Source organism: Carex rostrata, chromosome 5, assembly GCF_964058835.1.
Source record: "Carex rostrata chromosome 5, lpCarRost1.2, whole genome shotgun sequence".
Classification (NCBI taxonomy): Eukaryota; Viridiplantae; Streptophyta; class Magnoliopsida; order Poales; family Cyperaceae; genus Carex; species Carex rostrata.
In genome coordinates, this window is record NC_135922.1 from 7317556 (window position 1) to 7331855 (window position 14300).

Genomic DNA, 14300 nt, shown 5'->3' on the forward strand with positions numbered 1-14300 from the left:
TTAAAACTAAAGTGGAGAGAAGATCTAATCAATTTCCAGGATATGTATATGTTTGACCCATAAGTTTAAGTTAACCCAAAAAAATATTGAGATAATTTTGTTTTTTGCTTTTTCCAAGATGAAGCGCATATAACCATATGCGAAATTTAACTTTTTGAGATGTTTAATTTACTTATCTTAATATCATTGTTGACTTTGATCGCCGTGATGAAGAGAACGTAATCTTTCGCATATAAGATGCAATAATTTCTTTTAAAAAGTAGTGTTAAATACATCATTGGTTTTGTATTGTTTTATTTTTATCTTTATTTCTAAAGTCCAAACAATCAATTTGAATCACTCAACAATATCTTCATATTAAAATGTGTTTGGAGACCAAATTTTATATTTTTAAATTTTTTACTATTTTTTTAGATGGGTACAAAATGACTTTTTTCGATGGTCCAGAGTAATACAATAATAGTGATGTCCCTAATTAAAATAATAGTAAAAAAATACAAAAAAAAATATAAAATGTCTTCTCCAGACACATTTTAATATGAATATGATGTTGAGCGGTTCGAATTGACTATTCCGCCTTAAAAAATATAAATAAAGATGTGGAGCATGATTGGGTCAAAACCAATGATACATTCCAATTCTACTCATAAATTTTATTTATAAAAATCGGATGAAAATTTGAATATTTTTTAAGATAAGAAAAACACCATAGTTACAGTGTGTACTCCAGACACCATAGTTTATGGAATCCGTCCTGCAGAGCCAATAAAATAAACAATAAAACCCGGACACCACAGTTTAGTACTTCTGCGGATGTAAAACAACTTTTTTTTTCCCTGAGCTCGGGAGGTACTGTATGATTCAGTGTTTTCACATGAAAAAAACATAGTTGTAAGATGTCCAGGATGAGTCTTTCTCTCAAAAAAGGATGTCCAGGATGAGTCAGATGGAGAAGATGGCTTTATTATTTTCCAGTCTTATTTCAATTTTCAAAGGATGTTGTCAGTACCGTGTGATCTGTTTTATAATCCATGCTCTCTGCTTTAATATTCATGCGGACTTACATTAAGTTTTGTGTGCACTGATCTTAAAGTGGATCTGACTGTCCTGCAGTCCATCAAACTAAAAAATAAGTCTGTTGCCCATATGTTATCGACAAGCAGCTATAAATGGCAATAATAGTTCCTCCATCAAAATTGCACGAGTAGTTGCTTATATTCCACTTAAAAAATGTTTTAATTGTTCTTGTAATATTCTATTTTATCACAAAATTGTCATTGAGAATGATTTTTATGTCCTTTTTGATTATGTGGATGAATTTTCTGTTGGGAATTATATATATTGTGATGTATGCTTTCCTATTTTAATATGAATTATATATCAACTCAGATATGTCTTCCTTTTATATTTTGAAAATTTGCCCTATCATTGTTCAACTCAGATATGCTTTCCTATTTTTTTATGACGAAATTGCCCTTCATTTAACTCTGTCTTCTATACATGTGTCATGTGTCAATTGGATAGAGTATGTACATTGCATGATTAAATTTTACTGGTACATAGCACAGGTTAGTTTCCAACAGCATGCCTATGCTTATGCATCAACACCAGTTTCATTTTTAATTAGTCTACTTACAAAAGGGTTGTGCTTTTCAATAGCATGCTTATGCTTATACATCAATACCAGATGCATTTTTGAATTAGTGTACTTACAAAAGGGTAGTTTAGTAGTTTCATTTTTATTTTTATTTATTTTTTATTAAACACAAAGCTAGTGCTGTTGCAACATAAAACATAATCAGGCCTATGGCGCTAGACAGTAAAAGAATTAGACTTATGTTCATGCTCGAAATCATGCCAGTAACATATTCATGGTCATGTACGTGCCAGAAACAACATAGAATACTGGAACGGTTAGGATAAATATATCAAAACATAAGAGTTCAACTACTCAATTCCTGCAATCTGACTATCAAAGTATGCTCAAGTTTCTTCTTTGTTAAGATTTTATATATATATTTTTTTAATTTATGAGCTCTGCCTAGAATGTTCTCAACTCTCTTTGTAAATTTACCATGTATCTTACAACTGACTGAGAAGGCAAAGTTGGACCTAACCTCTTTGAATCGAATTGTTTGAATTCATATCATCAACATAAAGCATCACATTACATGGTGCAAAATCCATACTTCAAGCAAGTATTATATCAACATATAGCATACAGTTTCAAGAAACTTAATACTAATTTACAAATTTTGCAATATCTTAGCAATTAATTACATACAGTTTGATTCAGTAGTACTTCTGGATTGCTGACGACTTATTTCATATTCTGCAAACAATACTTGCATCCACGATTCTAAAATTATGTGCTAAAGAAAAGATAAACATGAGAAAATGACATTTATAATTTCACCAATTTCGCAGGACATGGATGCAAAATCTCAGACCTGATGAGAGAGAGAGAGAGAGAGAGAGAGATTCTAGGGCACGGAAGAATATGGTAACCGGCCTAGAGGTAGCGGGTGTGACCTTAACAGAGCCAGATCTGATAAGGGAGGTATTTAAAGATCATCTCCAAAACACAATCTCGATTTCAGGATCAATTCTCAAATTGAATATAGGTTTTCTTTACCCTATTGTGGAATGCGACCTGACTCATTTACAAAGCGTTTTTTCTGAGGCAGAGGTGCATAAGGAGGTTTGTCAACTGGGAAATAACAAGGCAGTAAGGCCAGATGGCATACCGCATGAGTTCATTAAACCTATTGGGACTTCTTGAAGGCAGACATTATGTGTATCTTTGGTGATTTTTATGCACATCATGCAAGCCTAGATTCATTAAATAAAGCCAATATCTTTGGTGATTTTTATGACAGATTATAGATCGATTAGCATAATAAGTATTGTACCTAAGCTGATTACTAAAGTATAGCAAATCGGTTGAGAAGGTGACTTCCAGGCCTAATATCCGCTAAGCAATCTTCTTTCATAAAAGACCGACATATTGCAGAAAACTACAAAATCTGAGAAATTTCATTTTTTACATGGCCGCAAAATTAAATTTCGGACAAAAATTGGGTTGAATTTTTTTTTTCCAGTTAACTTTGACCAAACCACGAAATCTGATTGACCAAAAAAATTTGAGGCAGCGGCTTTGAGTGGAAAAAAGTAGTTTTCCACAACTTCACTTTGGGGACGTCAAATTTCTGTCCGCCATTTGTCATTGCGTCCGTGATAAATATGAAATTCTAACAAAATCGAGATTTATAGGTTTATCTTTTTTTTAAATGGTAAATATAAAAAGTTCGGAAGTCTGTGACTAAAAATAAGAAAAATTAAATATCACAATTTCAAATCACGTATGCATGATTATAACAAGGTTGAAAGCGTTTCTTAGTATGCAACAATTAAAAAAATAACAGAGATTTTGATACCTTAAAACGAACAATATTGAGAATTTAAAGGTCTTTTGATTCCTTTTACAGATAATTAAGGAGCATATCATCATTGTAGTAGATGAAAAAAAAAAAAAAACTGGAATAAAATTTACTAATTTTGATCATGTTATATCTTTAGCACTGGAAACAATTCGACTATCTCAAATTTATCTGTCTGTAGAGAGACGAAATACATGTCCCATACAAAGAGCATTGTTTTGGTCACTAGACCAAAAATTGCATCCATAATTTGAGATTTTGACTACCAATGGAATTCAAGGAATTCTGACACAATCAATGCCACAGTTTATATCTGCTTATTGTTGGATATTGAAAAAGTAAGGGAGAGACCAGACACAAGAAAAAAGAGAAATCCGGTTCAGGAACAGAAACATAGTATTAATTTTTCATGACCTCTAATTCTGATGTCTGAAATCTCAATTCCTTTAATTCCAACTGCAAAAATTACATGTTTCTTTTTTTCGACAAAAGTGGGGAAATCCCACCAGTTTTACAAAACTTCATTGAGTTTGGTTACAAAAACAGAGATCTGAGAACAGAATCTCTGAGCATAGCAGAAAATATAAAACCTCATCTAAGATGTAACACACATCTAGGAGGCATGAAATACAAGCTAAAGTAAATCAAGCACAGCAAGTGGGACACTCAGCATCAGAGGCACTAGAAGAAGAAGAACCAGTATCAGTAGAGTCAGACTCCAGTGGGATAATACCAGGACCTGCATCAATAGCATCGATCTCAGCTCCATCCCTCAAGTAGTCAGAGAGATCATAGTTCTCTAAACCAAGTGCAGGATTCTCCTCTGAATACAGGAAGCTTTCCCTTTCCTAGGTATCGGTATTCGATATGATGATGAGGGGCCCTACCTGAGTCAAAGGTGAAACAACCACAGGAAATACCAAGGTTAATTTAAAATCAGAATCATCAAGTTTAGATTTACACCAATAAGTGGTTAGAGAAATTATGGCAGAGGCACCTGTACTAACAAAGGGTACAGGTGAGGCATTAAAACAAAATTTATTCCTATGTGACCAAACAACCCAAAGGGTAGCAACCCTAATTAATTCAATTAATAGGGAATCTTTTAAGGGTATCCACAAATCTAACAACCATAAATCAGAAATGGTATCACAATTGAAGTAAAAATTAATTTATTTTGATAAAAAAAAATTGTCAAGTTGTAAAAATAATTATGCAGCAAAGCAGTTGTCAAAATAATTTATTTAGCACTATAGAATGTGGGTAAGTATAGAGGTGTCAACCGGTACAAAACCGGTCGGGTGGAAAGATTTTGATATTCTTATCTGTAATGTTAATGAAAAAAAAACTTTACTCTTATCCGTACCAGATAAGCTTAGCGAAAAAATCCGACCTGTACCCGTCTTATCGAATACGGTTCGGGTTGGGCAAACAAATAAAACGATGCTGTTGATTAGATATATATGAACCATGAATAAAACTATATCATATTATTCATCATCTCCATATAAATATATATTTGTATCTATAATTACATAATTTGTATTTTCAATTATTACTGTATAGGATAAAAGATAAGGAATAGTCATTATCCATACCCTTACCCATTATATTATTGAAAATAAAACATCACCCTTACCCCTGATAAGTTAAACGAAAAAAAAAAAAATCTTACCGGTATCCGTCTCGACAGGGTGCCATTTCTCCTACAGGAAATGGTGAATCAACTCTCTTGTAGGTAAACGTTGAGCCTCCACTTCTCTGAGTTCCTTAAATTGTGTTGGACAGAGCAACATGAATCTAATCAATCTTTGAAACTCTTACATCCAGCTCAAGCAAATACCATGAATTAAAGAATGCAAGAGGCCAATTCTTGTCAAAACGTCCATCTAATGATCTGTCAAATTCAATTACATCCATCATGTGAGAATGGAACAAGAACAACAGTAAACAATTTCTAGATAAAACCCTAAAAACGAAATGAAGGTAAAAGGAACAAGATATACTGAAATTACGTCATCATGTGGCCTTAAACTGATAGAGGTGAGGTTATGCACAAAAGAGACATGTGCGTTCTTTCTCAGAGACAAAATTTATCTAGACAAAGTTCCTTACTAAGAGACAAAGATTCAAGAAAAAAATGAGAGACAAAGTTTACCTAGACGAGATGTCGCCAGCCTTGCGACAGAGCTTTGAGAGATGGAGGCGGGGTGGGTGCTGTTAAGGTGGAACCAAACGATCTGCTCAACAAGCCATTAAAAAATCGTCCAGATTCAGCCATTCAAAAATTGTCCACGGGCCTTCCTGTTCAATTATAAGGCCTATGTAAGAGGTCGAAGGTTTGAAAGGGGTTAAAACATCTCTTGTAAATACTTAATAATGTTTAAAGTGTTGCTTCTCATGGAAGCTTATGAGGTTGATGATGATACTTTCCTTAAATATCTAATGGAAATATCGCAAATTAAATATTAGAAAGAACCTTGTATGTAATGCTGTATTGCAAGATCACCATTCCCTTAACCTTGGGCCAGTGTTGTCCAATCATCATCATCATCATCATCATTGTGGGACTGTTAAAATTTCTTCCTCTTCATCTCCTTCAGTTTTAAATGAATCATCTTCCTGTTACATTAAGATCTGAATGTTTAAATTTGGAATTAAGACAACAAAGGTCACCATGGTAGTATGGTTGGCATCATATCTACAAATTTCATCTGAGGTGTATGCACTGTCGTTTTTACAACCCAGTATAATCTAGAGGATAAACATATTGCATCCAGTACAGCTTATACATAACAGTCATATGGCACGGCTACCCAAAATGTAATTACTGAGTTGAATGATACACATGGAAAGAAAAAAAGCAAAGAAATATAGTCTGATTTTAATTTTGTATTCGAGTAAAAGAATAAAGCTTAGAAAGTATATGATGGCACTCTCATAAATTATCTAACAATAATATTATAAAATAATAGAAACTAGGAAGTACCTTGTAGTTTATTCCACGTTGCAAGCACCACTGCCTTAACCCAGGACAATTAGAAACCTCAACATTGCAAGGTTCTACAGGAAGTGCCTCATCCACAAATGCTTGTAATCTGAAACAGTTTGAAATCTGCAAACTTCTGAGTGAAGCAAGGTTCGTCAACCCCAATGATGAGCTCCCATATGAACTCTCCCGTGGACACATTGTCAATTCAAGAGGAGGTTCGATAATAAAAGAGCACAGGTTCTGACAATAACCGATAGTAAGTTTCACCAAGGATTGCAGCTTTTGTATTCCAGAAATAGATACTAGATGATTGCAATCATAAATTTTCATCTCTTCAAGTTGTAATGGAAGTGACTCTGCTTTTAAGAATTGCAAACTATTACATAAGGTAATACTCAAATACTTTAGTTTGCAGAGGCTGCCCATCCATTCTGGAAATGTAATGCCACCGTAACCCCATATTTGTAGTTTGCTAAGATTATGGTGAGGCTGAAGATTAACCATTACCGAAAAACAACTTTGATCTTCAAGAAATATGTTCTGACAACTCTTGATATACAACTTAAATACACTCCTATCTATGTCCCGATAATAAATGTCATTCCAGGATAGTATCAAGTGCTCCAAGTTACATATACTCACAAGGTTAGCACATTGGACATCTATTAAATTGGGAATATTTTTCAATCCATGTAGACAAAGGGTTCCTCCCAGATCAGGAAAATTCTTTAACCATCCTATTGTCTCACATTTGAGCTTCACCTTTAGTGCTGGAATTCCACCAAATTTGCTCAAGCTAGGTTGTAAATAACTCACACCAGTACTAATGATTTCCAGAGTTTGAAGATTTGTTAGGTTCCCCATGTCACTGGGAAGCTCTTTAAGTAGGTGACATTTAATAAGACAGAGTTTCCTCAAGGCTTTGAGTTGACAAAGGGTCCTAGGCAACATTTGGAGGCCAAAACAATGATCAATTATCAGCTCTTCCAGGCTAATTAGATTTCCTATTTCGGTTGGCAACTCTTTGAGCGGACTATGGCTAAGAGTTAGATATTGCAAGCTATAAAGGGAGCATATGCAGTTTGGAAGTGTTTCACAGAACATATAACTAAGTGAAAGATAACGAAGATGTTTCAAATTACCAATGGAGGAAAGAAGTTCTAATTCACAATAACGAGATACCCGTATTTCTAGAGCTCTTAATTTTGGTGCCATTGAAAGGTCAAAAGTACTAAAAAAGTTTTTGACAGAATAGCCTGTAATGAGTGTGCGTAGAGTAGTGAACTTTTCAGAGGGAATAGGATCTATTAGGTTCACATAATGAACTATATACAAATGGTACAGTACATTAGGAACAATTGGGAGCTTACTAGCCTCAATTGAATAGCATCCATTTTCTGAATTAAGTCGTGCTAAATCATGAACAATATCATGTAACTTAAACTTTGGCCGAACGAAATCATTCCCCTCACATCTGTCTTCTCTTTGAAACAAGGACCTTTGGCACAACTGTTGTGCATATTCAAAACCAATCTCTTCGGGGGTCTTGTTTCCTTTAAACTCAATAAAACCCTGGCACATCCATAATTTCACCAAATCTCCTACATCGTAACAGTAATCTTTAGGAAACATGAAACAATATAGAAAACAAGGCTTAAGGTATGGGGGAAGGCGTGCATAGCTTATTTGAAGAGGTGGAAATATCTCATTGCTAGCATCAGACTCCCATAGGTTACTTTCTAAAATATCTTTCCAATTCTCTTCTTTCCCCTCATGCCTCAAAAGGCTGGCAATTGACTTCACAGCCAGGGGCAACATTCCACACTTGTTCATGATCTGCTTCCCAATTTTTACCAACTTTGGGTTCTTATTTTGTTTTATTCCACCAAATGCATAATGTTTGAACAATCGCCAACACTGATCAGCATATAAATAGCCAAGGTTCAATGTTGGCTCTGTTTGCATGATTCGTGCGACATGATCGTTCCTTGTAGTAATTAGGATTTTTGCAAATGCTGCTGACATAAAAGGGGCCTGAAATGTATTCCAAAGACTCTTCTTCTCATTCCATACATCATCAAGAACCAAAAGAACCTTTTTCCTATTTATCTCATTCCAAAGTTTCTCTTGCAAAGCACTCAAATTTGTAAGACCACACTTACTTCCTGTAATAGACTCCACTAATTCCTTGGTGAGCCTTTCAACATTGAAATCCTTGGATACACAAATCCACCCAAATTTATCAAACCTTTGTCGAATTCTTTGATCATTATAGGCAAGTTGTGCAAGGGTTGTTTTGCCAATGCCCCCCATGCCAACAATTGCCACCACCGAAACAACATCTAGTTCGGAGGACAACAAATCAATAAGTTTCTCCTTTTCCCTTTCTCGACCAAAGATATTCGACTGAACTACAAAGTGGCTAGATGGAGCTATTTGCAATTCGTTGATGCAATGCTTGGGTCCATCTCCCTCAGATAGTTGAAGTGCTATCCGATCATTCGCAATCTCATCAAACCTGCTCCTTATTTGCCGAATTTGATCGAGCATGCCGTATGGAACCTGGATAGTAATAATTACCTTGAGAGTCTATTACCTACTATAATTAAAGTTCATGTACACAGATTATAGTAGTTATATATTACAGGTCTTTGCTACATATTTGTTGTTTGCAATGTTGTTTATATGCATGGATCATCATATTGGTATATGGTTGTACTAGAACCTGATAGTGAGACTTAGTAAAATGTATTAAATAAGTTACCTGAATTAGCTTCCATTTACGAGAATCTGGTGGAGAAGCATGTCTTGCTTCAACATGTGACCGTAAGACTTCATAGTGGTATTCATCCAGTACATCCTCTGCATCATATGCAATTCTATTGAGCTCCTTCAGCCACAGCTTGACTGACAAGTCTCTGATCTCCCTCTGCTCGGCATCATACAGCGTGACACTGATCCGCTCCAGCATCCTCATCAATCTCTCCAATTCAACCTCAATTTTGTGGTTTTGATCTCCAGCAGTTGCTCTGATAGCAGGCAGCAATTTGGCGCCCAAAGAAAAAAGGTTTGAAATCACTCCGCCTAGACCCATCTATATAAAATTGTAAAAGTGTATTCTTTTGTGTTGATATGAAATTGAAATGAGACATATAGTAGGTAGGAGAATTAATTTAATTGTTGGGGAGTTGGAGTAGACTGGGAGTCAACTCCATTAATTTAATTACTGGGGACTCAACTCCATTATATAAATATAAAGTTGTATAATCGTTGCCTTCAGCTTTTTGTTCCAACCATTTTCAACCTTTTTTCAACCTTTCCTTTTCAACTTTTTTTCAACCTTTTTGTTAATTGGTTCTCGCTTATTAGTTTGGTTCTGTAGCAATAGAGATGGTATTGCCCATATCCAATTTCGCAACCTCTATTGCTATTTTGGACCGTTCAACAACGATGCCTTTTAGAACATTCAATTCCACAACCTGATAATTGCCGTTTTGGACCGTTCTATTGAAACTTTTTTTTTTTTTTAACGCCATCGCGATTGCTATTAATGAGCCAAATGTAAATCGATAGCAATAGCCATTTTACTCATTAATTATCCGATTGATTGATTATGTCAATTGTAAGAAAATTGCCCTTCTTAATTCGGATACTAATTAAGAGCTTTTCCAATGCCTTCCCCAATTCTCTTTTCTTATTCGGTGACAATTTTATTTTAAAATAAATTACAAAACATATATAAAGCATGACCTGAAAAATCAATGTTTAAGTGGCTCTTTTGACTCTAAATTAACTATCATAAAGCAAATTATAAATTAGTTAAGAAACTTTGAATTGACATTTAATTGACTGTAGAGCAACAAATATATATTGACTTCTCATTCTTAATTTAAATTAATTGAATAAAGCTTAATTTTAGTGACTTATTCTTGACATTCCTGTGAATAATTGAAGTGCCTCTAAATTATGAATTGAGGTTGCTTGATTTTATTTTTTATTTTATCAGAATATATGGAAGAAGTATTTGCTACTGTTGTTTTTTAATGAGAATGTCGAATTTTAGAGAAATTACTTAATTGAAAAAATTATAATGAAATCTAGATCTCTCCGAAATTCTACTAGAGGGTTAATTTCTAGATTTTCATGTTCCTTGATTGTTTCAGAAAAAAACTTAGTAGATGCAGAAAACAGAGACTAGTAGTTTAAATAGAGACGATCAACAGTCGCTGTTGCCTTGCAAATATTTCTTGAATAATTTGGATTATATTAAACAGTCGTTGTTGTCTCGCAAAGAGGTCATGAGGATGTGACTATAATTTGGATTATATTAAACAGTCTTGAATCCTTTGAGTTTTCATTTCGGGTTCCTGGTTTAGAGCTGACTAGATTTCTAGATGACTAGACTGGATTACTAAATAGTCGGATTACACATGTCTGAATCACTGGATTACTGAATGAATGGATTAGTGAATAACTGAAATTGGGTTTGTGCCTTTGTTTCCGAAAAACGAAACAACTAGTATACCAGTGTACACAGGAAATATCGGGGAGATTTTCTTCCTGGAGAAAACAACACCCAATATTTCTTTTCAGACAATAAAATAAATTGACATAACAATAGTAATACCTTTAAACAAACAAACATAAATCACCCATACAGAACAATAGTAATACCTTCACTCATACATGCATAAAATAGAAGATTGAGACAAATTAGACTAGACTTCATTAAACAATCTTATAATCAAATACAACTAGAACACAATTCTAAATAATCCTGTCCAAAGATTTTTCCATGTACTCGATGTGCTCGGAATCAGAATGCTTAGAATAACAGATCATAGAATTTCATCGAGGGCCTGATAATACTGAAGTTGGAAAGGGGGCTGATTGATCCACCACACTAGGTATATTAGCAATTATTGGGATTGAAGAAACAAAATTATAATCCAATGATGTTTCAATCTCCATCGCTCCTTCTAAAACCTTCACAACTATTAACATTGAAGGCCTCCGGGTGCTATCCCATTGCAAGCACCACATTGCAAGCATCATCACATTGACAATATCATTTTTGTGTAACTCAACATCACCGAGATTTTTGTCAATTAAATCTGATAATTCATTGCTCTTTGATTTTTCTTCTAACAATCTAATCAGGTGTCGATTCTCTTCAGTCTGGGAATCATCAAGGTTTCTTCTTCCGCAGAGAATCTCTATTACCACCACACCAAAACTGTAAACATCAACCTTCTCAGTGACCATTGCTGTCAGCCATTCAGGTGCTAAATATCCAGGAGTGCCCCGCATTTTAGTCATTACTCTGCTAATGTCTCTATCGATAAGCTTGGCTAATCCAAAGTCAGCAACTTTAGCATTATATTTTTCATCTAAAAGGATATTTTCAGGCTTGATATCGAAATGCACAATTTTTTGCCTGCAATCCTCATGAAGATAACACAAACCCTTGGCTATGTCGGTTATAATTTTGAACCTGATGGACCAATCCAAAGGAACTCTTCCATCTCTGCAATAGATCCACTGATCCAATGACCCGTTACACATGTACTCATAAACTAAAAGCCTATTTACCTTTTCAGCACAAAAACCAATCATCCTCACCAGATTGATGTGATGGATACTGCCAATAGTCTCAACCTCCGCCAAGAAATCCTTCTTTCCATGTCCGACGTTATCCAAACGTTTTACTGCTATTCTCTCATCACCCCATCTTCCTTCAAACACAGTACCGAATCCACCTTTTCCTAGTACTTTGACAAAGTTTTTAGTGGCCATTCGTAGCTCTTCGAATGTAAATTTAGTTGGCATCCCAGGTAATTGTTGGATGATATCCTCATCTTCCGCTTCTTTACACCTTCTCAAACACACTATGGAAAAAATAATTATGGTGAGCACAAAGAACAGAGCTCCAAATGTGGAACCCAGTGTTGCTCCTAGCCCAACTTTGGAACTAGAAGGTGGTGAAGCTTGCACCTTTATATGTGTAGAAGAATACTCATCAGGTTGATTCTTAAAGGAAAAAACCTCTTGTAGTGTTAAACACTTGCCATTAGAAGACTGAAACAGAGCAGCTTTACATTTGCAATCTTCAAGACATGCCCTTTTGCAACTCTCCTCATCAGTTTTGTTAAATGCAACATTGGAATCATCACTGAAATAGGAGACATTGTTAAGGTCTAACATAATGTGATTGTTTGTATCTTGACAAGTTATATTAGTGATTGCATCGCAGCCAAGCTCTGGTCTCTGGCTATCAACCTGCTTGAAATAATTTCCTGAGGTTCCTGCGAGGCAGGTGCATTGTCCGATATTATTGCAGATACCATAGTGCCCACAGATTGTTGGGTAATCACAATTATCCATAGTGTTATCCAGATTGAACAAATCATCCACCATTACCCATTGCAATTTGTCATAATCATAATCATAAAGTCTAAAGTGCCCATCAGACTCTAATCTCATGTACTGTATTGATATAGCACGCGGAAATTTAAAAATAATTGATAACGTGGATAACGAACTCAGGTTGCCATCTAAGAACTTTATAGATCTGTCATTTATATACCGTAAGTAGTAGACCAGCGTTGGATCCGAATTGAAAAATCCATACAGACCATCAACAAGGATGGTGAGATAAAACTGGCTTTCAGCCAAATTGGTGCTAGAGGAATTGGCAATGAGACTCATGCCTTGTGCCAGTGTTTGCCCCATTACTAGACAATCAGTTGGGTGGTCAAAAGATTGCCAGATTGTGGAATTATTTATATCAAAGAGCACTAGATTACCAGCTGTTGTGATCTTAATACCAGCCACGGATTGACTCAACCCGCTAGTGGACCAAACCAGGCTTCCATCACTGTCACAGAGGGTTAGACCATCTGTAGATGTCAGTTTAAGCGTGGCATTTTCATTGACAGGGCGGGCTCGATTTGCTGACCAGATGACTTGTGGAGGGTTGTGCAAGCCATAATAATAATCAACAGCATATATGGAGAGAAAAAAGCTCTTACAGGGTGGGTAGCAGTAAAACCCAGCAGCAAATGACATCCCGTGAGTTGCGTTTAGCTGGACGAGGAGGGAACGGACAATTTCTCCACCAGAGAAAATAATGTTGTGCGGGAGAGTAAATGTGTTGGTCCGTAATACTGGAGCACTTGCAGTGAGATACTTATAAAGTTGTGGATTAACAAAGAAAGGGAAGCACAATAGAAGTGCAACGAGAGCAAGGGAAGGAGTAAAAGCCATTTGTGGTAGCATTATTAGTTTGGTTCTGTAGCAATAGAGATGGTATTGCCCATATCCAATTGCACAACTTCTATTGCTATTTTTTACCATTCAAGAACAATGCCTTTCAGGCTGTTCAATTCCACAACGTGATAATTACCGTTTTGGACCGTTCTGTAATAGGGTACGGGTAAGGCAATTTGTAACGGGTAAGGGTAGGGTACGGATAAGGATAATTTGTGATGGGTACGGGTATGAAAATGCTTCCACCCGACCCTTACCGTACCCGTTGACACCCCTAGTTCTGTTGATACTTTTTTATTTTTTTTATTTTTTGTAAGTCCATCTTCATTGCTATTAATGAGCCAATTATAAGTCGATACCAATAGCCATTTGATTCATTAATTATCCGATTGATTGATTATATCAATTGTAAGAAAATTGGCCTTCTTAATTCGGATACTAATTAAGAGATTTTCCAATACCTTCTCCAATTTTCGTTTCTTATTCGGTGACAATTTTATTTTAAAAGAAATTAAAAAATATAAAGAATGACACGACAATTTTATTTTAAAAGCATATTATAAATAAGTTAAGAAACTTTTAATTGATCTTAATTGACT

At 35.2% G+C, this 14300-nt stretch overlaps 2 protein-coding genes across 2 annotated transcripts; both read right to left on the reverse strand.

The window, feature by feature from the left end:
• Window positions 1–4084: 4084 nt before the first annotated feature.
• Window positions 4085–9526, reverse strand: LOC144553782 (putative disease resistance protein RGA4). The gene is made up of 7 exons (XM_078301978.1): window positions 9197–9526; window positions 6430–8994; window positions 6012–6062; window positions 5599–5657; window positions 5265–5337; window positions 5116–5146; window positions 4085–4263 (listed from the first exon to the last, which is right to left on the reverse strand). Exons 1-7 carry the CDS (start codon window positions 9524–9526, stop codon window positions 4085–4087), a joined length of 3288 nt encoding a protein of 1095 aa, XP_078158104.1.
• A 1754-nt stretch (window positions 9527–11280) lies between these two features.
• Window positions 11281–13698, reverse strand: LOC144553783 (G-type lectin S-receptor-like serine/threonine-protein kinase SD2-5). The gene has a single exon (XM_078301979.1). It carries the CDS (start codon window positions 13696–13698, stop codon window positions 11281–11283), a length of 2418 nt encoding a protein of 805 aa, XP_078158105.1.
• Between the last annotated feature and the right edge of the window lie 602 nt (window positions 13699–14300).